We start from the raw sequence: 26859 nt of genomic DNA, 5'->3' as shown, positions 1-26859 counted from the left end.
TCCCGTGCCATTAAGGAGCTGAAAACATACCGCTCTATTGTCATCCTCCCGGCGGGTAAAGGCTCCACAACTGTGGTACTTGACCGTGTGGAGTATGTGGCAGAAGGACTGCGTCAACTCTGACACCTCAACCTACAAAGCTGTTACCCAGGATCCCATTCCCTCCATCCAGACTGAGCTGCAGAAAATCCTAAAAATCCAAGGTCCCTCACAAGGCCTCACAACGGCTTCCATAGACCTACTCACTCCACCTGAGCCCCGTACCCCTACTTTCTACCTATTACCCAAAATCCACAAAGAGAACCATCCTGGCCGTCCAATTGTGGCAGGCTTCAAGGCCCCAACAGAGCGTATCTCAGCTCTGGTAGACCAACACCTCCAACCTATCACCTGCAGACTTCCATCCTACATCAAAGACACAAACCACTTCCTAGAATGCCTCAAATCCATTCCCACTCCCCTCCCACCTGAAACCTTTGTCACCATGGATGCTACATCCCTTTACACAATCATCCCACATACCCATGGTCTCTCTGCCCTTGAACACTACTTCTCCCAACAGCCACCCAAAGATCTTCCAAAAACCTCATTCCTTATCACACTTACCAACTTCTTCCTCACCCATAATTACTTCACTTTTGAAGGCCAGACCTACAAACAAATCGGGGGAACAGCCATGGGAACCAGGATGGCTCCGTCCTATGCCAACCTCTTCATGGGCCACATGGAGGAGGCTTTCCTGAAGACCCAACAGCTGCTTCCCCTGGCCTGGTATAGATTTATAGATGACATCTTTGTGGTCTGGACTCATGGTGAAGAAACACTCCTTAATTTCCTCCATAGCCTCAACTCCTTTTCGAATCTGAATTTCACCTGGTCCTTCTCCAAAACCCAAGCCACCTTCCTGGATGTTGACCTTCATCTTGTTGAAGCTCACATCCACACCTCTGTCCACATCAAACCCACAAACAAACAACAGTACCTTCACTTTGATAGCTGCCATCCATTTCACATCAAACGTTCCCTTCCCTACAGCCTAGGTATTCGTGGCAAACGTATCTGCTCCAGTGATGAATCCCTCAACAATTACACCAATAACCTGACCAGTGCTTTCCTCTCCCGCAACTATCCTGCAGACCTTGTTCACAAACAGATCTCCCGAGCAATACATTCCTCCCCGTCCAACAACAATGTTCCTACCCCCAGACCACACAGAAGCATCCCCCTTGTCACCCAGTATTATCCTGGCCTCGAATACATCAACAAATTACTCCGCCAGGGATATGACTTTCTAAAGTCAAGCCCTGAAATGAGATAATCCCTTGACAATATTCTCCCCACACCACCCAGAGGTGCGTGTGAAGATTATGAGGTTATAAACTTTACAAATTGAGAATAGACTCATAGCATACAACACTTAATTCAAAGAGATTTCAGTATCAGTATTAATTCTTATAGAGGTAAAGGTAAAGAAGAATAGCAAAAAATCTTGAAATGTGAAATGAATACAGCTGTGTATGTGCGTGCGTGCGTGCGCGCGTGAATGGGTGGGGGGTCTTCAGTTTGTTTCTAATGTTGTCTTTGTGATGTATTTGTTGCTTTTGCTCCCTGTCTCTGGAAAAAAGACGGCATTTACAGTGGCCCAAATTTATTTAAAAGGTTGATATTCACTATACATGTTGAAGTATTATACTGATTACTTTTGTCAACAAAATTGAAATCAGGGACAAAATTCATGAACCTCACACAGACAGAACATCTAGTGAATTTTACACTCTCACTGTAATGTAAAAAGGAGGAGACTGAAAGAAAATGCTGTGTGTGTATCTTTTGGCATTGGAATGGAAGGTACATCCACATGTTCACGTTTATTAGTTGGCTCCCACCTTCTATCTTTGTTTGTTTTCATTTGGAGATTCTGTATCTGCATGTTCCATGTTAAACATTTTCATCCTTGCTGGGCAGGTTTACAAAACAGGTGTGTCTATTATATGTTTACCACTACTTGGTAAAAATTGTGTCCTCAGAACAATCACTTCAAACAGTTACACGGACAGCAGTGGGCATTTGTGACCTGACACCTTGTCTTAAAGAGCAACCTTATTGGTTGGCCCCCTTTGATTTTTTTCATATCTGTAGGATTTGAAGATCAGTGACGAGACCTCATTTTCCTAAAACAGTGTGAGGTACTTTTTGAAAACACCAGAAAAAAATTGACTTTGAAGATTTGGGGATCCAGGTATCACCAAATATAAAGAAATCTGAACTTTTTATCAGAGCTGACTGTACTTGTGTGCATAGTATTTTAGTTTTATAATCACAAAGTTGCTGGTTCATTTCTTGCTGGTTGCATTTTTGTACTTTTGTTTGAATTTGTTATTTACTGTTGAATTGAAATGAAAATTAATAGTTGTTGACTCCTACTTTTCTAGTACAAATCACAAATTCATTAATTTAAAGTAAAGGAAAGTAAACAACATCAATAATCACATGAAACAAGTGTCTATATTAAATTAAAATTTGATTCAATAATGCAAAACATAAAATAGAAATTAAAATACTTTTAATTCCAGTGATTATGAAAAATACTTTTAATTCCAGTGATTATGAATAAATGTAAACATAATAGCAGTCATAGTATATAATATTTAATTTAACAATAAGACTGTTCACATTTTTTACCAATTTTAATTCATGAATAGTCATATTTTCAAGTGATCAGTAATTAAAATTTACAATTGTAAACAAATTAACAAATTGTGATTCATTATTTGTTAATTAACATTTCATTGTAATAAAAAATGTAGAATTTTAGTAAAAGTGAAAAAAAAGAAAGAAAAAGTTGGAAATAGCAAAAATTGACTCAGTGGTTTGAAGATTACAAGAGTGCTACACCTGGAACCACAGATGTTCATGTCGATAGCAGAATGTTTTTTGGACTTTAACAACGCTTGTAAGTCTTCAAATCCCTTCCCCCTTCCTCGTCAGACTGTTGTTTGGCTAGTGCATCATACTGCTATACAAAATTTATGTCCAAGCACTGACCTTTAAATCTTGAAAGTGTGAAGAAAATCAAAGAGGGCTAGTCTGTAAGATCCACTTGTTACGTCAGCAGAATCTGAATGGTGCCACTCCAAATCCCAGTGAATAAGTCTGTCCTGCAACTCCAAAGTATGACAGATTAAAAGCCTGTATGATACAATGAAAAGGGCATGTGGGGAATAATCTAACATTAGTATATTAAAATAGTTGAGCAATAAGCAAGACATGTGAATAATAATAAAACTGTGATGTTGTAAAAAGTGTGGTTTTTATTTCACTGTAGTACACTAGAATGCGTCTGCTAATATTATTACCCTATTGATTGTTTTGTTTTGTTACTTTTGACAGATCATCCAAAATGTTTTTCCATGCGGTGAACTTAAGAGGTAAGTACTTCAGTATACATTATTCTAACCTATACAAATTTTTTAAGTTCTTTCAGATTTATTCAGTTGGAAGATACATAGTTAGTAAATTAATTTATTAGCGATTTCAGCAAGTTGTAGGTACCTTCTATCCATTTTCTGCAATAAATTTTTGTTAGTAACTGTAAAGATCGGTGTCTGAAAATTAAACTGAGATAGTGAAGAGGCCAACACTAAGCTGATACATGGACTGTGATAGGGAAGTAACAATATGAAAACAAGAATATTAAACCTGAAGCTTTTGATATTAGACACTTTTTTTTTTGGGAAAAATGGGGGTGAGGGAGTATAAGGAAGAAAAGGAGCAGGTAGAGATTTGCAATGATACCAGAATCGATTAAAGAACATCTGAGTAACTGAGACTCAAGTGCTGAGGAAAAGAGAAGTACAGAAAGAATGCTTGAGTAGGATGTGATTTGGTAATGTGCATAATGAAGAAGTCTTCCAGTTTCAGCTTACTAGTAAACACTTTCCAGTTTTAGATCACTGAAATAATTTTTTTTCCTGTTTTCTCTTTTTAGGTAAGATTTTCCCATGTACAAACAGAAGAATGCTTTTTAGGCACTCCAAATTTTCCACAGTGAGGGTGAACAGGGAAGATCTGAGACATGCATAATATTATATGTTCTGAATCTCGCTTGAAATGAAGATATAGTTGACATATGTGCCCATTTGCCACTTCTTTTATATTTCTTTTTATTTTTCTCTCTCATTATCCTCAAAACCAAGGTTCAGTCTATTTCAAAAGCTTAAGATTTGATATGCACACTGTCACAGTCCTCGCATTTTGTTAATGTGTTGTTGGAATTATAGTAACTTGATATAGTCGAACAGTCTTTCATTTCTTTGTGTGTAAAACTTCTTATTTATTATTTTATCTACTGTGAAATAACTGTTGAAAGCTTTAAGTTGTAAAACAATGGTTTCTAAAAAAAAATCAAAAAACTGTTTTTACAGATCATGTTTTTTATTTAGTGAAGCTATCTCCCATACATTAAAAAAAAAAAAAACAAAAAAAAAAAAAAACCGTTTACCAAATGTGTCGTCCTCTTCACCACCACCCCTCCCGAGATTGTATACTTAAAACCTTTAAACACGATGCTTCTTATATGTATGGTGCTTCATCATTTTGATAACTTTGAATGTTTTAAATGTTCTCACCTATTACCATCAGTTACAGTCCCATCACTCGCCCCCCTCCCCAAGAATACTTTGCCAACATTATTGCTCAGAATGCATTGTGTAAGATATACATAAATTATAAAATATTGTGGCTGGCAATAAAATTTTTTTTTTTGATGTTGAAGAAAAAACAAAAGACAATTTAAAGCATCTTCATTGCCATTCTGAGGTAAAAGATAGACTAAAGTACTGTTTCTGACTGCACTATAAATTTTTGTCCTCAAAACTAGTTATACTTCTTTAGAAAGACAATTTTTGTTGTAGGTATCATGTGAAATTAAATTATCTTCTCAAATAAAAAAAAAAAAAAAAAAATTAAATGGCATGAAAAGATAGAACTAATAGAGTGCTTTAATAACTGGGACATGGAACAGTTTCTAAACATTAGAGGAATTCATATGCAGCATGGTGTAGAAGTTATTGAATTTATAAAGGTTGATCAAGACTGAGGTTGACACATCTCCTGAACTTCCTTGATAGTTACATTCCTTATCGACGAAGAACTGGGTTTTGTATCAGCTGGTGCCCACTTGTCATACATTTTGGTTAACATGCTGTTTATTATATGTGCTGCTTCCATTTTGATTACGGAAAGTTCAGTTGCTGTGATAAGAGCATTATTGGGTAGTAAAATTGTTTTCTATAAAGCACAAATCATCAGTATTTTTATCTGCACTGTCACAAAAATCAACATCAGTACAAAAGCTATGTTTTTCAATGATGATAAATGGTTAGCTTTATACTCATTCACTTACATATTAAAGAAACACTTTGCCTTCCTAGTTATGCATGCTCATCTTCATCAGTTTCTCATTGAGCACAACATTTCCCAATGCTAAATGATAGTGATTGATGGCTGCATATTGATATCTTGAAAGAATAAGGGAATGATTTACCAACATGCTGTTCCCTCTCCGTACAGGAGTGCTACCAGATATTTGTTCACATCATTTAGGAATAACACTACAGATAAACCAGCTCTATTTTCTCTGGGTTCGTGTAATTTAGCTATCATAGTGCATGGTATTTCTTCACAAATCAATCCGGCAAGAGGGGGGTGTTATGTTTGGATGTTTGGCCACATTCATCTATCATCTACCATACAGTGCCACTCTGCTCCCAGTTCCTTCCTTTCTATTCTCATCACCAATGATACTCCTCTTGGGAATTTGATTTAAGAAGTAGGGAACAATGCTAAAGATTAGACATTTCTCAGAGATTCTACAAAGACTGGCTTCAATCATATACTCAAGAACTAGCAGAAATGCCAAAAAAGTGCATTGAGGTGAAATGAGACTACTTTAAAAGTGATGAGGTAAATACTGGGGCACAGTAGTAAATATCAATGAAAGTAAAACAATATTAATTCTTCATCAGCTTTTTTTGTTTATATAAAAACTGGGTGTAAATGCATGACAATCAGAAAAAGACAGTATAGTAGGTTTTGATTTTATTAATGCATTTTAAATGCATCGTGCAAAGGATGAATTGATGCATGTTTGCTTGCTTATTGTATCATTTTTAGTGTGCTGTTATGTATTTTTTTTTTAAATAAATAGACCATAACAATAAAACAAACACAATGTTCATTGCTGGTGTCATCAACTTCGCAAAGAGGCTCCTTTAGCAGTTGTGATCAGTTGGGTTCAAAAAATATATTTTTAATAATAATAATAATAATAATAATAATAATAATAATGATGATGAAAGAAGCTATATAAGTAATTAATATTTGCTGGAAACAGTGGTAACATTAACCAGATCACAGATCGTGTACTCCAGGCTGAGAGAGAAACAGAAAAGAAACAAATATGTGCCTAAATTTTAAAGGAGAGTAGGGCTCACACAATTTGATTTGATAATTGAAGTAGGCATTTAGGATGAGATGTGATGCAAATAAAGCAAATGTTGATGGGACAAGTGTAAGTTTGTTAGTGTGTGAATCAACTGAGATGGTGCAGTCATAAACAAGAAGTCATATTCAGGAAATATCTGGTTCAAGTACTGTTGCATTCATCTTGATTTAGATTTTCTGCAGTTTGCAGAGATTGCTTAAGAAAAATGCCAGTCTTCTTCCTCCAGAAAACTTATGACCAATACCCTCCACTACACTTTGTCTCCAGCCATGTTCATGTTGATGATAGTAAACAACAACAACAACAACAACAACAATAATAATAATAATAATAATAATAATGTGAAAAGGACATATTGCTACCCACCAAGTAGAGGAGATGTTGAGTCATACAGAGGCACGACAAACAGACTACAATGAGGTTTTGGGATTTCAACCGGATCATGTTAATTTCTTGGCACAATATTTCTGTTGACAACCATTCAGCGATCTTCAGGTGTCTGCCACGGGAGACTGCTAGTTCAGTGTTGGCTTTGTAGCAAAAATTGCCACGGAGACTAATGAGCATCATCTATCAAAGTCCACACCCTTTGCAAGTACTGTTTCAGCTGTGGCACATAGATGTGTGCGTAAAGATGAAAATACATGTCTGCCCTCTTAGTAATGTGCACACATGGTGCTAAAAGCAAATGTCAGGTGTCTCTCAGAAGAAATTGCAGAGATAAATGTATCCCAGGCCTTGTCCAGTTGAAAGCCATCACGATTACCAGTATCTCATACTACACGTATTTCCACAGATTGTTTAATTATTGGACCCCAAAAGGATCTTGTTGGGGGCCAAGATTTTTGTGACGGAATAATCCAAAGAGTGTCCTGTGGTAATACAATGATCAGCTATGGCTGACTTACTGGGCTGCGAAAGGCGGATGTGGTGCTCGTGTTCAGTGCAGCTTTCGTGCACCGTGTGTATCATCTGATCTCTGTAAGCTTTTCCACACTGGCAAGAAATTTTGTTAATTCCGGCCTTCTGCAGTCCCAGATAATCCTTTACCGAACTGTGAAGAGCACTAATCTTCACCAGTGGGTGGAAGATTACTCTAACTTGGTGTTTCCTTAACATCCTGCCAGTTCCTTATCTTCTTGATGTTGTGGGTGGTCATGTTTCTTCCTCCTTAGCACTGTATTAATCTGATGTTGAGAGTAACCATTATCTTTGAACACTGCCAGTAGATGTTCTAGCTCTTTGTAAGGCTGTCTCCATCAGAAACAACATGTGACTGGTACACCAATGTTCTAAGGATGCCGGTAGTTTGTGAAAGGTGACGACAACTCGACACTTGCAGATAGAGCACCGTATTGTGGGATTACAGTAGACAGAATGCCCTAACGACCCATCCGGTTCCTACCAACAGAGACGTCCAAAAAAGGTAAGCAACCATCCTTCTCTATTTCCATCGTAAATTGGATGTCCTTGTGGACTGAATACAGATGTTGCAAGAAACATGGCAGTTATTCTTCACAGTGAGGCCACACTACAAATGTGTCACGTACATATCAACAGAAGACTCTCGGTTTATGTTCTGCCAAATCAAGTGCCCTTTCCTTGAAGTCTTCCGTAAAAACATTTGCTGCCAGAGGGGCAACACTGTCTCTTTGTTCAAATTTTCATTTTTAAATAAAAAATAGATTGAGGAAAGGACATTATGAAAAAGTGCTGTTATATTGGCCATGAACTCTGTCACTCTGATGAGTGACAAAGGGATTAAGAGGAACGTATCAGATTAATACAGCACTAAGGAGGAAGAAACGTGACCACCCACAATGTCAAGAGGATAAGGAGCTATTCGAGTCCAGAATATTCCTTCCACATTTCGCCAACCTTTCATCTAAAGTACACAGGATTCCGAGGAAACATAAAGTTAAAGTAATCTTCTGGCAACCGGTGAAGATCAGTGCTCTTCGCGGTTCAGTAAAGGATGATCTGGGGCTGTTGAAAGCTGGAATTAACAAAATTCCTTGCCAGTGTGGCATACGTTGGTCAGACAGTACATGCAAGGTGTATTGAACAAGAGCACCACACTCGCCTTTTGCACCCCAGTAAGTTGGCTGTAGCTGAGTATTGTATTTCCATAGGACACTCTATTGATTATTATGCCACAGAAATCTTGGCCCCGACAAGATCCTTTAGGGACTCAGTAATTAAAGAATCTGTGGAAATATTCTAGCACAAGATCTTAATAAAGCGTGATGGTGACTTCCAACTGGACAAGGCTTGGGACCTGTTGATCTCTGTAATTTCTTCTGAGAGAAAACATTTCACTCATTATGACATGTCTGATGACATCTGACGTTTGCTTTTAGTGCCAGGTGCATGCATTCTGACAGAGTGGGCATGTAGTTTCACCTTTACGCATGTGCCTGCATGCCACAGAAGGAACAGTATTTGCAGAGGGCGTGGACTTTGATAGAGAATACTCCACTGATGGCCACCAATGTGCATGCATCTCCTTGCCAATTTTTGCTATAGAGGGACATCGTGAACTAGAGATTTCCAATGGTGGACACCTGAAAATGGTGGAACCAATATATTGTGGCAAGAAGTCCAGGTGCAATCCCGAAACCTCATAGAATATTCAGTATACTGGGAAAACTTCGAGATTCACAAAAAGACTGCTATACTTTAAAGCTTTCAGCCAAAAGGTCTTCTTCCAGAGTAGATGTAGTACAGGCATTTACACAAGCACAACTCTCACAAGTGGCCAGCGATAGGAGGGGAGGGGGGTGGGGGAGGGGAGGGAGCTCTCGCTTTGTGCTTGTGTGAATATGCATATGTTTTCTACTGTGGAAGGAGGTCTTGTGGCTGAAAGAAGAAATGTATAGCAGTCTTTTCATTGTGCCTCTCTGAATCGACATCTCCTCTACATGGTGGGTAGCAATCTGTCCTAATAATAATAGACCAAATCAATGGAGGACATTGGGTCTGCAACAAATATTGAAGTAGGAGGCAACGAGGAAGCAAGCGAGTGTGAGCTGAAAATAAATAAGCCAAAGGATATAAGAGGAAGGGGGAAGAATTAAAATGAATGGAAACCATCTGACAGATGTTAATGAACCGCTACTGTAACATGGAAAGAAAATATGCCCAGAAGCCACAAGAAGAACCGAAAGTTGATGTTACACTAAGTTGAGAAATATTACTGAGTTTATTTGTGGGGACTCTTTTTATAAAGACACTTACCACAATAGTATAGGTACTGGACTATTATTCAGGAAAAGTAGGCATCAAATCCCCATCTGGCCCCACAAATTGTCATTCAAGTTCACTTAGAACATGGTTCACTTAGAAGATAGTCTCGTAAATGTAATAGTATGGGATCAGAAAAAGAGATGGAGTTTACCTACGTCATTTATTGTTTTTGCTGTTGATCGAGTAGTCGTAACACAAGATGAGAAGGATGCTAACTATATGTGCAGTCAACTAGGAGTAGCTTACAAAACTTGTGGTTTGAAGATTAATTGCCAAAAACAGAATACTTGACTAATGATTCAGATGAGCTATACTTCGAAGGAAAGAAAATCAAAAAGATAAACACTTTCTTTTATTTGGGATCAATTTTAGAAATCGAGGGAAAATCAGAGTCAGAAATAAATAAAAGAATTAGTAGCGGACGGAAGGTCATTGGGATGCTTAACTCAGTCTTATGGAGCAGAAATGTAATGAGCAGAGCTAAAAAATGAATATAGAAATCCATATTAGAGTGTTTGGTTCTGTATGGAACGGAGACCTGGACAATTAACCTGAAGCACATTAAAAAATTACAAGCTCTAGAGATGGACTTCTGGAGAAGATCGGCAAGAGTCTCCAGGAAAGAAAAGATAAGGCAGACTGAAATAATAAGGAGAATGGAAATAAAAGAAAGAATATATGACGTAATGGATTGGAAGAAATTACAGTGGTACGGGCATGTACGACGAATGGAGAAAGCCAGAATACCAAAATTGATACTGGAGTAGGAACCCGAAGGGAGAAGAAGAAAACGATGACTTATGACCATCTGGCTCCAAAATGTAGAGCACACAATTAGAATTGGCACAGAGGAAGAGGACACACAAGATTGAAACACCTGGAGTAATATTTTGAAAATATAGCTTAAGAATATTTATTCATTGTATTGTAATTTCTGAGTAAATTATTATGTTGGAGATAAGCCTCTGTAATGAGGAAAAGCTCAAAATATAAAAAGCCTCTGTAATGAGGAAAAGCTCAAAATAAAAATAAAAAAAAAAAAACTTCACTTTTAATCATATAAGGCGACTGATATCGTGGTTCTTTTGCACTAGTTGTGGCTGATTTTTCTGATCCCATCCTTGACCAGTCTGAACTCGTGCTCTGTGGCTAATAACTCAGTTATCAAAAAATCTTGATCCATACTCTTCCTTTAGTGGTAATGGAAAGGAGAGGAAATGTGTAAGGGAGGAAGGGTGGGGAGGGGGGAGGGCGTGATTGGTGGTGATGTTTGGGTAATGGTAGCAGTTGTGGTATTATTGGCAGATGAATGCATGCATGAAATATGTTGCACTGCAGAATTCTTTATAAAAGTGCAGTGATTAGAATGAAAGATGATTAATTTAATAGTAAAATCGTGGTAGTGGACTGTACAGTTAGCTGCACTGTAATATGATGGACTCGGATAGATCAGAAACCATATTTGATTCTATATCCATAAGATTATTCTACTACAAAAGCTACAATGGATCATGGCAGTAGCTGCTAATTTACTAGTGTCATGTATCATGATTGAAATTTTGCAGTGTCGGGAGGAAAAAAGTAAAAAATAACTGTAAAAAACAATATATTAACTGAACTGAAGGCACATAGTCAAGGAGTGCTTCATGTGTAAAGTAAAATGCTCTGGCAACAACTTTGGAGAGTCACCTCTGCATTAGCTGAGTTAAGAGCACACATGAAGTTGTTTGCAGTGTACACTTGACAGCACAAAACTTGGTTGGCGGAAATCTCAGCCAAGGTTAAAGTTTGGTACAGTACTGACACAAATGAAGTGCAACAGAACATATCTTTTCATTTATGTTGAGAATATACAGATGAGGAAATATTGCTTCAAAGATTACAGGAAATTGACCTTGTCAGTTTTCAAGATCTGTTACATAGGGCACAACATCTTTCTGCAAATAGAATATGCTGGTATTATCAATAGATAATTGATAACTGAATAGATATAAGTTTTTTAGTAGACCCGCCAGTTTAGCCGAGGGTGCTAATGCGCTGCTATCTAGACTCGGTAGGTGCACCGGCCTTGGATCGAATCTGCCCAGTGGCTTAACGACGGGGCCCGTTGTGCTGGCCAGCCTGGATGTGGTTTTTAGGCAGTTTTCCACATCCCACTAGGTGAATACTGGGCTGGTCCCCATGTCCCGCCTCAGTTACACAACTTGCAGAAATTTGAAAATGTGCACACTGTTTCATGGCTTACACTAGACACAGACAGTTGGGGTACACTAATTCCATCCCAGCGGGTATGGGGTGGCGACAGGAAGGGCATCTGGCCACCCTCCGACACTAACATCGCCAAATCCTTAGTAACAAGGCCGACTCTGCATTGTAGTGGGACAAAGGCCCTAGGAAATGATCATGATGAAATAAGTTCTTTAGTGGTTACTGTAGCTGAATAAAACAATTTGCAAGCTTTATATGTAAAGTGTCTTGTGTACGAATCATCACATCCACCATAAGAGAGACATTCTTCTGTGTGTTGTTTGTGAAATCCTCAATTGTATTATTTGAAACACATTTCAGTGATGCACAGCTAATTTCCCACAGAAAATGCCGTGGAATTTTGGGTATAAAACAATGGGAGTCACTTCTGGTGGAGGGTTACCTCCCTAGAGTCAAAAACTGAAAATTTACTATCTCTGTTTGACATAATGCATGAGAATTATTCACACAGTTCCATCAGTATTACACAGTTCCTGAGAGCACTGCACGATGATAGATAAAATGTTATTGAACTACAGAAGAATCAAATAGGCATGTAGGAACTGAACTTTGGCTTGTAACAACACCTGTTCAGGATGATGATCTTGTCAACACATCACAGCAAAATCCTTTTTTTAAATGGTGCAGTTCAAATGTACCACTGCATTTCCCAGATCGGTTGATATGGCTTGGTGCTGGCTTTGAGAGGCTGGACTACACAAAAGTGACCATCAAGAAGTGGATCTATGGTGATCAACAAATACAGATTACGATATGCTGAAAACAATGTCAACTGTGACTGATGGAACACATTATCTGACAAATCGGTATTCTCACCAGCGAATGATGGTCTAGTATGAGTACATAGGCCTCAGTGTTCCTATTTTGTTTCCAAATGCATCCATAAGTCATCTCACAGTGGGCGTATATCTGTGGCAGTTGGGGGTGGGTGTGGTCCTGTGGACCTCGAATGATTCATAGGGTAGGTGATCGACTTCATGCTGCTCAGTATACCAATGTTATGAATAATATTATGCTCCCTTCAGTACAACAATTATATTATGAGAGAATAATCTGTTTCCAGTTGAACCAGTCTCCTATACACATGTCAGTGATGGTGCAGGACTGGTTTGCAGAACGGAATGAAATTTCTCTACTCGATTGGCCTGAACCTTATTGAAAATAGATTTGCAGAGACAAAAGGAACCATGTAAGAAAACTGGTCTCACTCTACACCGATAAACTGTGATGACCTTTGGAATGTCACTCTAGCTGCCTGGCAGGTGGTGGCAGCAAATGAGACACATATTATACACACCTGATAGGCTCCCTTTTTGCATATTACAGTCAGTGAGTGAAGTTGAAGGCCTTTGGACTTGATATTAAGTGGTAAACAGCTTGCTGTGCTCTTTTAAGATCCATAAATATCTTATAAAGAACTGTGAATGGTTCTGCCTATCAATTTTGTAATTTGTGATATGAATTAATAGAGGGAAACATTCCACTTGGGAAAAATATATCTAAAAACAAAGATGATGTGACTTACCAAACGAAAGTGCTGGCACGTCGATAGACACACAAACATACACACAAAATTCAAGCTTTCACAACAAACTGTTGCCTCATCAGGAAAGAGGGAAGGAGAGGGAAAGACGAAAGGAAGTGGGTTTTAAGGGAGAGGGTAAGGAGTCATTCCAATCCCAGGAGCGGAAAGACTTACCTTAGGGGGAAAAAAGGACGGGTATACACTCGGGCGCGCGCGCACACACACACACACACACACATCCATCCACACATATACAGACACAAGCAGACATATTTAAAGACAAAGAGTTTGGGCAGAGATGTCAGTCGAGGCGGAAGTGCAGAGGCAAAGATGATGTTGAATGACAGGTGAGGTGTGAGTGGCGGCAACTTGAAATTAGCGGAGATTGAGGCCTGGTGGGTAACGGGAAGAGAGGATATATTGAAGAGCAAGTTCCCATCTCCGGAGTTCGGATAGGTTGGTGTTGGTGGGAAGTATCCAGATAACCCGGACGGTGTAACACTTTGCCAAGATGTGCTGGCCGTGCACCAAGGCATGTTTAGCCACAGGGTGATCCTCATTACCAACAAACACTGTCTGCCTGTGTCCATTCATGCAAATGGACAGTTTGTTGCTGGTCATTCCCACATAGAATGCATCACAGTGTAGGCAGGTCAGTTGGTAAATCACGTGGGTGCTTTAACACATGGCCTGCCCTGAAATGAGGTCCATCCTTCATGAAATCCTCCCCACTCCACCAAGAGTGTCTTTCCGCCGTCCACCTAACCTTCGTAACCTGTTAGTTCATCCCTATGAAATCCCCAAACCACCTTCCCTACCCTCTGGCTCCTATCCTTGTAACCGCCCCCCGGTGTAAAACCTGTCCCATGCACCCTCCTACCACCACCTACTCCAGTCCTGTAACCCGGAAGGTGTACACGATCAAAGGCAGAGCCACGTGTGAAAGCACCCACGTGATTTACCAACTGACCTGCCTACACTGTGACGCATTCTATGTGGGAATGACCAGCAACAAACTGTCCATTCGCATGAATGGACACAGGCAGACAGTGTTTGTTGGTAATGAAGATCACCCTGTGGCTAAACATGCCTTGGTGCACGGCCAGCACATCTTGGCACAGTGTTACACCGTCCGGGTTATCTGGATACTTCCCACCAACACCAACCTATCCGAACTCCGGAGATGGGAACTTGCTCTTCAATATATCCTCTCTTCCCGTTATCCACCAGGCCTCAATCTCCGCTAATTTCAAGTTGCTGCCACTCACACCTCACCTGTCGTTCAACATCATCTTTGCCTCTGCACTTCCGCCTCGACTGACATCTCTGCCCAAACTCTTTGTCTTTAAATATGTCTGCTTGTGTTTGTATATGTGTGGATGGATATGTGTGTGTGTGCGAGTGTATACCCGTCCTTTTTTCCCCCTAAGGTAAGTCTTTCCGCTCCCGGGATGGGAATGACTCCTTACCCTCTCCCTTAAAACCTACTTCCTTTCGTCTTTCCCTCTCCTTCCCTCTTTCCTGATGAGGCAACAGTTTGTTGCGAAAGCTTGAATTTTGTGTGTATGTTTGTGTTTGTTTGTGTGTCTATCGACGTGCCAGCGCTTTCGTTTGGTAAGTCACATCATCTTTGTTTTTAGAAATAATTTTGTAATTTGAACAGATTAAAAAATTAATGTAGTAGTACAAAAATTTTTTACTTTTGATATCTCTTTTTCATTTAGGGTAACACTTAAATATTCCAAATCACTTCTGCGACATAACATCATCATCTTGAAATAAAAATAAGCTTACATAAACTGAAGACATTTAAAATTCAAAATATGAACAGTCTGTATGGGTGGTGTAGCGTGTAACTCAGAATACATATCTTGAGATCTGCATGTTATCCTGGCATTCTTACTGAGAACTGGATTCTCATTTTAGTTCCATTCAGTGCGCTGTGTGAATTACAAAAAAGGTACGCCTTTTCACTTTTTTGTTGCGTATTTACAGCACAGAGTGACGTGATTTGTCACAGAAACTCTGATCAACATAGAACACCAGTTAGCTGGCTTTAACAATGTTTTTGTTATTGCTATTACGGATTTTCAATATTACAGTTAAAAATAATGACATCCAGTTGTACTGACTTGCATACATTATAGTTCCAAATACTCTAATCAGTTTTAGATATCAGATTTAACCAAATTACAGTATTACTAAAGGAATTTACATCAGTTAAGTAAAATGAATAATAAACTTATTGTTTTCTGTAATTCCATTAGGTGAAATTAAGCATGACTCTCCTGCCATGTTTCTATATATATTTGAATAGAGATTTCTAATAGTATTAACAGCAACACTCTCTTTTACACAAAGTATCTTTCGATGATTTCTTGACATGTTTTGGTGGACATAATACCTCAAATTGACTCAATTACTTTGAAAATTAGTGACTTCAGTTGCATTCACTTTTTATACAGATGGATAACAACAGTTTATGATTTGATTTGTTCCAGATGTTTTTGAATAAAAGATGAAAAGAACAGTGTATTACATTATTTCATTGCAAGTTTGTTATAACAGAATATGATTATTTCTGACATTCCTACCAATGAATCAAATTCTTCAAATTAAATGTATCGATGTTTCATAGTTATTCACATTTTATATCATGTATAAGTCAGAGATTACTGGTTCAGACATTGTTATGACATTATAATTAGTCTGTTAATTGAAATCTGGATGATTACTTGCCCTAAATGAAATGATAGTCATGGTATTGAGCAGTGCAATGGGCTTCCCAAAGTGGTTTGTTATTTATCACACCAAGCCAGATATGGACAAACCTTGTTGCCTGGCAGTTTTCTGCTAGACCGCTGGCTGTACCACTGAGCTATGAATGCGTTATGCCTCAGCCACTGACGTCTTACTGCCCTTGAGTCGACATTACAAAATAAAGTGCCTTTACTAGGTCGACAATGCTATGAATGATGCAGCACAGTTTTCTTGTTTGTCTGCTAAGTGTCAGAGAGGTGTTAGTCGTTCTACTACAGTCACAATTACAAGTGTTCTGTACTTTTATGAGCAGATCTGTACACCCTGTAATGTGAGTGGCTCCTGCAGATTAGATTAGATTAGATTAGTATTTGTTCCATAGATCATGAATACGACACTTCGTAATGATGTGGAATGTGTCGGGTAAATTTTACATTTAAGGTGGGTTTTGAACTCACAACCCCCCATGCAACAGTCTAGTATCATAACCATAACATGGCGCATAATTCACATTTCAACCACAGCCATTTTTTGTTCTGTCAAGAGACTACTAGACTCCACTGTCATAGTTAGCTCTTCCAGTATTTTGTGTGAGGGTGAAGGGATTTAAGACTGCCTCATATGTCACATGTGTGTCATTCCGCCCATTACTGGGTGATCTTGCAATCTGTCTATTTCTTAATCAGTTTGATAAAAAAAATTAGGCTGGCTCTGTGTGTATGCCTCATTTTAGCCACAAAATGCCTGTTTATGAATTATTGTACACCTGAAATCGGAGGCTGTGGCCAACAAGTGTAGAACATCTGCTAGTGTTCTATAAGCTGGATATATGAGGGTACACATTGGATAATTACACTGAGGCACATTACTATGAATATGTCGTAGATGGAAGACTACAGTACATACCATGAGAATGGTCGAACTAGGTATAGAAGAAGAATATGTAGATAAGGAAAATGATAGTTGTCCTTATTCATGTAAAGCGATGCTATATAAAGTGTAAAATAAGTGATTTATAATAGCTGCCTTAATGAATGACAATGAGTTTACATTCAAGAGATACAATGTTTCTTGAAATAATAAAGTTTGTGATTTAGAGAGAGATGTTACATGCAATTGAGGATGATGTCTAAGCAACGTGCTAAAGTGGAACAGCCTGTCATTGCGTTACATGTCAGTGCCAAGACTGAACTGATGGTGCTGGTGAGTAACCTTTTCAGATGAGCCACTTTTTGTGCTTTAAAGGATGGTTAGGCATTGATGTATTCTGACTCACCAGGGTAGCCGAGAGCGCTAATGCGCTGCTTCCTGGTCTCGGGCAGGGGTACCAGCCCTGGATTGAATCCGCCCGGCGGATTGACGTTGTGCGCTGGTGTGCCGGCCAGCCTGGATGTGATTTTTGGGCGGTTTTCCACATCCCGCTAGGTGAATACTGGGCTAGTCCACATGTTCCACTTCAGTTCCACAGCTCGCAGACATCTGAACATGTTCACACTATTTTATGGATTCCACTAGACACAGACAGTTGGGGTACACTAATTGCGTCCTGGGCGGGGTTACAGGGTGGCTGCGGGAAGGGCATCTGGCCACCCCTTACCGTTAACATGCCAAATCCGATTAACCATGGCCGACCCTGCGTAACCATGGGACAAGGCGCAAGCAATAGAATAGATAGATAGGCATTGATGTATTCTGTCATAAAGCATGCATGGTGAATGTTGCTGATAAAATGTAAGGCTGTAAGGGGAGAAAGTAGAGTTATGGTCTGGCATTCTCTATGATCATTACACAGTGTCAGAGAACTAAAGAAAAATCAAGACATGGTCATTGGAGCTGTTGACGTAGAAAAAGCATTCAACCATGTAAAATGGTGCAAGATGTTAAAAATTCTGTAGGCTGTAGGGAAAGGTGGATAATTTACAATACATACAGGAAGTAAGAGTCAGCAGTAAGAATGGAAGATGAAGAATGAATTTCTTGGATTACAAGGGTGTAGGGTAGTGATGCAATCTTTCACATTCACTGTTCAATCTGTACATCAGAGAAGCAGTGATAGACACAAAGGAAAGGTTCAAAGATCGGAGTTAAAATTAAAGCTGAAAGGATATCAGTGATATTTGCTGATGACATTGGTATCCTTAGTGAAAGTGAAGTAGAACAGGATACTCAGTGACACAATACGGATTGAGACTAAACCAACGAAAGACAAAAGTAATGAGGTTTAGCAAAATTGAGATCAGCAATAAACTTCACACCAGAACTAGTGACCACAAAATAGATGAAGTGAAGGAATTCTGCCAGCAAAGTAACACATGGCAGGCAAAGCAAAGAGGACATTAAAAGCAGACTAGCACAGGCAAAGAGGGCATCCCTACTGAAAGAGGTGTACTAGTATCAAACATATGCCTTAATTTGTGGAAGAAATTTGTGTGAATGTACACCTCCTGTTGTGTCAACAGATAGATCGCTACATAATGACCCATGTCTCAACAAATAATTGTTTTTGGATATAGTTCTTACTATCAATAAGAACTAGATATATCTGCCATGCCTTACATTATTAGTGAGCACGGCATAGTTTGTTTTGACATATATGGTGTGATTTTTAAGTACTGAAGCTCATGGATCACAGGTCACCTATTTGAATGAATGCACCGAATGTGATTTTAGTTTTAACCTCTTGACTATGCTTAAATGCTTATGTCGTTATTGAGTTTTGTGCTTTGAATTATATCCATATTGTAAAGAGTGCGTTGGTAGCATGGCAAATCTTAAGTTCCGGAAGAAAGAAGCAGTGATAAATTGTTAATATGCAGCAGGTGAAATTGCAGTAGAGATGTACTATCATATTGGGGGCTTACAGTAGTGATTGTGTTTGTCAAAACTAGATTTCCTGATACTCAGATAATTGAAGATTATTCAATCTCCATAAATTTCAGCTATGTTCTAGGGCTCTGTTCACTCAGACATGTTATAGTATTGAGTAAGGTATTGAGACTGTTTCCTATGACAGATGAATAGCTTCTAAATTTATTGGTAAAGCAATAACTGTGTCACTCCTAATTGGAAAGGCTTTCAACAGAGGACAACTTGTTCCCTGACTGCAAACTATTCATTGAAGACAAGGAAGAGGAACAAGTTAATATTACAGGATTCAGTTGGTAAAAATTGTGGTTTATTGCAAAGGATTACTTCTGAGCTTGAGAGTTGAGGAATGATGCAGAATGTCGTCAATGTCGTTATCTGGGCAGATTGACATCAGCATTCATCAGCTGAGTAAAAATACCATGCCACTTGGTTTCTCTTCAAATACTGAAGCAGTTCATGAAGATTTCGTTTCTGAAGGCAATATTATGACAGATTAAAAATTGATAAAGCTTTATGAAAGCACCTTGCCATAATTAAAGACCACTTCCCTTCAACCAATGCCTGTGTGAATGTAAAATTGTCATTGTTCCCTACTCTCATTTAAAATTCCAGTAACCATCAAAGAATATTCTACCTCAACTGTTACTTTGTTGTTCTTCCCCTCATGTCTTGATGATACTAACATAATATATAGTAAAGACTGATCCCATTACTGCCATCTACCTCATTCTTTCTGTAGGTAAAAGGTCATTCAATATGCTGTAGGGCCACAGTGACTACCTGCCAGAAGGTGTCTGCTGACTGTGAGTCACTTGCATCAGTCGCCTCATAACAGTGGTTCCATCCTAGAGCTCCAGCATGGTCTCAAATGCCTAGTTAAATCCTGCGGCTCATGACAAATCCTTCATCTGACACCTTCATTCTTACTAATTCCTATTTCCATCTTTCGTTAATTGGCCACATGTAGTCACTCTATTTTAAAAACTCCGATTAGTATTTCATTGCCTCCCCCAAGCTTTATCATATTGCCACAAGGTTTGTTGTCTTTATGGATGATATCTGTTTATGTGCATACAACCCTCATGCTGATGATCTTGCTGATGACTTTGCTTACTACTGTTCCCAGTGTTTAGATGCCTTGCCAGATAGTACCACCTTCCTTCCCCCCTGTGGGTTAGAATACACCCAAGGTATTCCTGCCTGTCGTACAAGGCGACTAAAAGGAGTTTCACACATTTCGGCCTTTATGTGATGGTCCCCTGTAGGGTTTGACCTCCATTCCTCAAAATTTTTCCGAAGAGCGAGCCAATTGGGGAAGGGCACCTGCATTGTGTCCATCGTGCATTGAGATCTTTAGCCCACTTTCTCGTTGTCGCATTGCAGTCCTGCCCATTCTCCATCTCTTGGGCAAGGACACTTTCATGGGTGTGTTTTCCACCATGCACTATGCAGTGTAGATTTCTGTGTCGATGATGACCATGGACTTCTTTGCACCTGACATCCAGCACGGTAGCCAGTCCATTGTGGTGGGGCTGCCATGTACCCTGTTGGTCTTAGCCCCCTGACCACACAGGGATCGCTCTGCTGATGCCTGTGCCGTTAACTCCCCACATATGCCAAGGAGTAGATGCCCATCCCCCTGGGACATTGGGACTCCCGGCAATGGCCATCCCACCAGGTGGCCTTTGCTGCGGCTGGGTGGTGCCCGTGGGACCCTGGTAGGAGAGGGTGGCATCAGGGCGGATGACACGCGATGAAGCATAGTCCATCATCTCTTGCTGGGGGTGAAACTCCAGCAGTCTCTAAGCAATCAAGAGCTCAATTCAATGCACAGATGTATGATGCCAAATCGCTCCCCTCCCTGGCCACACCATGGGAGGAACGTCAGGCTAAGGATGGCAGCGGATCTTATTTGCCCCGGTACCTTGTATGTTCGAGAGCTGATGGGGAATCTTTCATGGCAATGAAGCCTCAGTTTTTTGTTGAGCACTTATAGGACAAGTTTGGGGAGGTGGAGGGCTTGCCCAAAATGAGATCTGGGTCAGTCTTGATCAAAACAGCATCCTCTGCCCAGTCACGGGAGTTACTCGCTTGCGAAAGGCTCGGGGCTGTTTCTGTAACCATCACGCCCCATAAGAGCTTAAATATGGTCCAGCGAATCATATTTCACAGAGACCTTCTTTTGCAGTCTGTCAATGAGCTGCACACCAATTTAGAGCGGCAAGGTGTACATTACATCCGGCCTGTCCACCGGGGTCTGAAGGATAATCGGGTTGCCACCGGTGCCTTCATCTTGGAGGGTGATACATCGCCCAAGAAGGTCAAGATGACAGTCTACCAGTGTGATGTAAAGCCATATATCCCTCCCCCAATGCGGTGCTTTAAGTGCTGGAAGTTCGGCCATATGTCTTCCCGCTGTACTTCCAGTGTCACATACTGAGATTGCAGACGCCCATCACATCCCAATACTCCTTGTGCCGCACCTCCCATCTGTGTCAACTGCGGAGAGCACCATTCGCCTTGCTCGCCTGACTGCAGGATTCTCCAGAAAGAAAGGAAAATCATGGAGTACAAGACCCTGGACAGACTGACCTACATTGAGGCTAAGAGAAAATTTGAACGCTTGCATCCTGTGCATATGACATCGTCTTATGCTGCCGCTACAACAGGTCTGGCGCCATCAGCTCCGCCAAACCAGGTCACCCCTCAGAGCCGGAAGACTACACCTACCCCATTAATGGTGGGGGTCATTTCCCTCCCTGTTGCTCTTGCACCACCTACTTTGGGAGCAACAACCCCCCAACCATCGGAGATGTCCATCCCCACTTTTAAGCCAGAGAAGTGTAAGTCTTCTTCGGCCTCTCTCACTAGGAAGGGGACCCTTGGGTCACTCCCTTCCCAGGTTTCTTCTAGTGGGAAAGGTGGCACCCACCAGTGGCTGGTTGTAGGGCTTCACGCTCATCCTCAGTCCTGGAGACTGAAGCAGTGAAGTCCTCCCAGCCAGAGAAACCCAAGGAGCAGCAAGAGAAATCCAAAAAGAAAACCCCTAAGACCAAGGAAATTGTGGTGGCACCCACACCACCGCTACCTACAAGCTCTGTGGCCAAGGATGGGGTGGAGATTTTGGTGTCCGCTGAGGACCTAGATCTCGTCAGACCCTCAGACACAATGGATATAGACTGCTCAGGCAATGAATTGGTGGCAGCAAGTGACTCTGAGGTGTAAACTGTCTCATTGAATGTTCGATACCTTTCCAGTCTCTCAATATGATCCTCCAGTGGAATTGTGGTGGTTTTTTACACCTGCTGTCTGCATTGCCCTCCAGGAAACCTGGTTCCCAGCAATGTGGACCCCTGCCTTCCGCAGCTATAAGGGATGTTACAGGAACCGTAGCGACTATAATCGAGTGTCAGGTGGAGTTTGTGTTTATGTCCTAATCTCGGTCTGTAGTGAAAATGTGCCCCTTCAAACCCCTCTTGAAGCTGTGGCTGTCAGAATAAGGACGATGCAGGAAATAACTGTCTGCAATGTGTATCTCCCTCCAGATGGTGCAGTACCCCCGAATGTATTAGCTGCACTGATTGATCAATCCCTAAACCTTTCCTACTTCTGTGAGATTTTAATGCCCATAACCCCTTACGGGGTGGTACCATGCTTACTGGCCGAGGCAGACATGTCGAAACTTTACTGCCGCAATTCGACCTCTGCCTCTTAAATACTGGGGATGCCACACATTTCAGTGTGGCTAATGGTAGTTACTTGGCCATTGATTTCTCAATTTGCAGCCCAGGACTTCTCCCATCTATCCACTGGAGAGCACATGACAACCTGTGTGGTAGTGACCACTTCCCCATCTTCCTGTCACTGGCCCAGCATTAGGCACATGGACGCCTGCCCAAATGGGCTTTAAACAAGGTGGACTGGGGAACTTTCACCTCTGCTGTCACCGCTGAATCTCCCCCACATGGTAATGTTGATGTGATGGTTGAGCAGGTGACTAGCACAATTGTTTCTGCGGCAGAAAACGAGATCCCTCGCTCTTTAGGGTGCCCGAACCATAAGTCAGTCCCTTGGTGGTCACCAGAAGTTCCTGAAGCAATTAAGGAGCTTCGGCGAGCTCTACAGCTCCCTGGAGCACCTCATAGCCTTGAAACAGCTCCGCGCCCTTGTTCGCTACCTTATCAAACAATGGGAGAAGGAGTGTTGGGAGAGATACGTCTCCACCATTGGGTGCCCCACATCTGGGCAAAGATCAAATGTCTCTTCGGGTACCAGGCCCCAACAGCTGTCCCACGTGTTACCACAAATGGCAAGTTAGGTACCAACACAAACGCGATTGCCGAGCACTTTGCTCGAGTCTCTGCGTCAGAGAATTACCCCCAGCCTTTCGCACACTCAAACGGCAGCTGGAAGGGAACGTCCTCTCATTCACTACACACTGCAGTGAATCCTATAACGTCCCATTTACAGAGTGGGAGCTCCTCAGTGCCCTTGCACATTGCCCTGACACAGCTCCTGGGCCTGATTGCATCCACAGCCAGATGATTTAAACATATCTCATCTGACTACAAGCGACATCTTCTTGTCATCTTCAACCGGATCTGTTGCGATGGCGTCTTTCCTTCACAGTGGCTGGAGAGCACCATCATTCCCGTGCTCAAACCCGGTAAAAACCCGCTTAATGTGGATAGCTATCGGTCCATAAGCCTCACCAACGTCCTTTGTAAGCTGCTGGAATGTATGGTATCTCGGCAATTGGGTTGCGTCCTGGAGTCACGTGACTTGCTGGCTCCATGTCAGGGCGGCTTCTGCCAGGGTCGCTCTACCACTGATGATCTTGTGTCCATCGAGTCTGCCATCGGAACAGCCTTTTCCGGATGGCAACACCTGATTGCCGTCTTTTTTTTACTTATATAAAGCATATGACACAACTTGGCGACATAATATCCTTGCCACATTGAATGAGTGGAGTCTCCGGAGACCACTCCCGAGTTTTATCCAAAACTTCCTGTCACTCCGTACTTTCCGTGTCCAAGTTGGTGACTCCCATAGTTCCATCCAAATCCAGGAGAATGGAGTCCCGCAGGGCTCTGTATCAAGTGTCTCTATTTTTAGTGGCCATTAACAGTCTAGCAGCAGCTGTCGGGTGCTCCGTCTCACCTTCTCTGTATGGAGACGACTTCTACATTTTGTACTGCTGCTCCAGGACTTGTTGCTGAGTGGCGCCTCCAGGGAGCCATCCACAAGGCACAGTCATGGGCTGTATCCCACAGCTTCCAGTTTTCAGCCGCAAAGTCACATGTCATGCACTTCTGTTGGCGTCATACCGTTCATCCTGAACCCGCACTTTACTTTAATGATGATCCACTCATTGTAGTGGAGACATATTAATTCCTAGGACTGGTTTTTGATGCTCGATTGACTTGGCTCACTCATTTTCATCAGCTTAAGCAGAAGCGCTGGCAGCACCTCAATGCCCTTCATTGGCTGAGCAACACCAATTGGGGTGCAGATCGCTCTACGCTGCTGCAGCTCTACAGAGCCCTTGTCCAATCCCGAATTGACTATGGGAGTGTGGTTTATGGTTTGGCAGCGCCTTCAGCATTTGTGGGGTTCAATTAGCAACAGGAGCTCTACTTGTGGTCCGTTCACATATGCCTCCATCGTGTACGCCTCGGCCACAGCTTTGTCTGGACCTTTTGCATGGCCCTAAAGACTCCGTTAACCTCGCTGCTCTCCACTGTCACTTCCTCTCGATTCTTGACGTGGTCCAGGGCTCTGAAGTGGTTTAAACCAATGGCTCAATGGCTGATGCTCACATAGGCTTTGCATATGTTCATGGAGGACATGTTGAGTAGCACTCCTTGCCAGTTGGCTGCAGTGTTTCCACTGCAGAGCTGGCGGCCATATCTTGTGTGCTTGAGTACATTCGCTCATGCCTGGCGAGTCATTTCTCCTGTGTACTGACTCATTGAGTAGCCTACAAGCTATCGACCACTGCTACCCTCGGCACCCTCTGTTAGTGTCCGTTCAGGAGTCCATCTATGCCCTGGAACAGTCCCGCCGTTCTGTGGTGTTTGTGTGGACCCCAGGACACGTCGGAATCCCTGGCAACGAACTTGCCGACAGGCTGGCCAAACAGGCAATGCGGAAATCGCTTCTGGAGATAGGCATCTCCAATGCTGACTTGTGTTCTGTCTTACACCACAGGGTTTTCCAGCTTGGGAGATGGAATGGCATAACAGCACGTACAACAAACTGCGTGTCATTAAGGAGATGATAAATGTGTGGAAGTTTTCCATGCAGGCTTCTCGCTGGAAAACAGTTGTCCTCAGCCGGCTCCACATTGGCCCTACATGGCTACGCATGATTACCTACTCCGTCGCGAGGACCGACCTCAGTGTCGCTGTGGCTCCCAAGTGACAGTTGTCCACCTCTTGCTGGACTGCCAACTTTTAGCCACTCTGCGGCAGACTTTTAACTTACCCAGTTCCCTGCCTTTGGTGTTGGGCAGCAATGCTTCCGCAGCAGCTTTAGTTTTACGTTTTATCCGTGAGAATGGATTTCATACTTCTATGTAGGTTTCAGCGCATGTCCTTTGCCCCTCTGTGTCCTCCACCCTAGTGCTTTTAGGGTGTAAGTTTTAATGTATTGCAGAGTGGCTAGCTTTCCCTTTTTATTGTAGTGGTTGGCCGGCCTCTGTAATCTGCTTTCATGTTGTACTCTCTTCTGTTTCTAGCATCTCTCTGTTGTTTTCTTGTCCTCTTTTGTTCCTTTTAGTGTTAGTTGCCTTCCCTTTGTTCTTGTGGCTTTTCCTTTCTTTCTGTTTTGCGTTATATGTTTCGTCCATTTTATTCTCACACTTGTGGCATTGTTTTATTAGGGACAAGGGACCGAGACCTCGTAGTTTGGTCCCTTCTCCTGCCTCTAAACCAACCAGCCAACCAAGCAACCAACCAACCACCTTCCGTAGGAATAACTTTTCCTTTGATGGTCAGGTAGATAAACAAATTGATGTGCACATTCTTGGTACACTCTTCTGATGATCTGGTGCTGTGCAAAAAAATCATCTCTTTCTATAATAAATTTTGAACTCTACGTTTGGTTAGGGATATGTTGCTGACAGCTTTATGTTGTGATCTTGTGGCCAAGACACGTGCTGAGCAAGTCACAATGTTGAATATAAATTTCCAATTACCTTGTGGTTCTGTAGATATCACCGTCCATATTATACCCATCAGCCAACAGTAATATAATTTCTAAAGTAGCTTCATACAGCTTTTGTACTCTTAAATGTTTGATTTATGTTGATGTGCAATCCTTGTAGCAATATCCATCTCTCTTCCAAGGCTCTCAGGTAAACACAGCCCTATCTGTTTGCTCTGCAGACAGTTCTCATGTGTTATATCCTATGCTTTTGATTCCCCTAAAGTATTTACTAACCAGAAATAAAAGTAAGTGCACTTCACATTCAGTAATAACTCAGATGAAAAATACTAAGCCACACCATCTGTCGGCACTACCCCAACTTTTTCATGGTCGCCATCAGACTCAGGACAACTTGTGTGTACTGGATAAGGAATTAGACTTCTACTTAGGAAAAGCAGTGTTTAAAACTTGTTGTGGCCATGCTTTTTTTTTTTTTTTTTTTCCCTAAATCATTTTGAGTTTTTGCTAGGATGGTTTA

The 26859-nt window shown here is 41.4% G+C and overlaps 1 protein-coding gene across 3 annotated transcripts in view; it reads left to right on the top strand.

The window, feature by feature from the left end:
* The window catches only part of LOC126480846 (alpha-tubulin N-acetyltransferase 1-like), a 98396-nt gene that overhangs the window by 61873 nt on the left and 9664 nt on the right, over window positions 1-26859 (top strand). For 2 of the 3 annotated variants that reach the window (XM_050104195.1, XM_050104197.1), the window contains one exon: window positions 3391-3428. In XM_050104195.1, the coding sequence (XP_049960152.1) occupies window positions 3391-3428 (38 nt within the window). Of the gene's footprint in view, window positions 1-3390; window positions 3429-3988; window positions 4424-26859 lie in introns of those variants that run through there. The other variant, XM_050104198.1, reaches the window with a different exon arrangement.

The sequence above is a fragment of the Schistocerca serialis genome, chromosome 5 (assembly GCF_023864345.2).
Source record: "Schistocerca serialis cubense isolate TAMUIC-IGC-003099 chromosome 5, iqSchSeri2.2, whole genome shotgun sequence".
NCBI lineage: Eukaryota > Metazoa > Arthropoda > Insecta > Orthoptera > Acrididae > Schistocerca > Schistocerca serialis.
The sequence above is the reverse complement of the archived record's forward strand: the minus strand, read 5'-3'. Positions and strand labels throughout refer to the sequence as shown.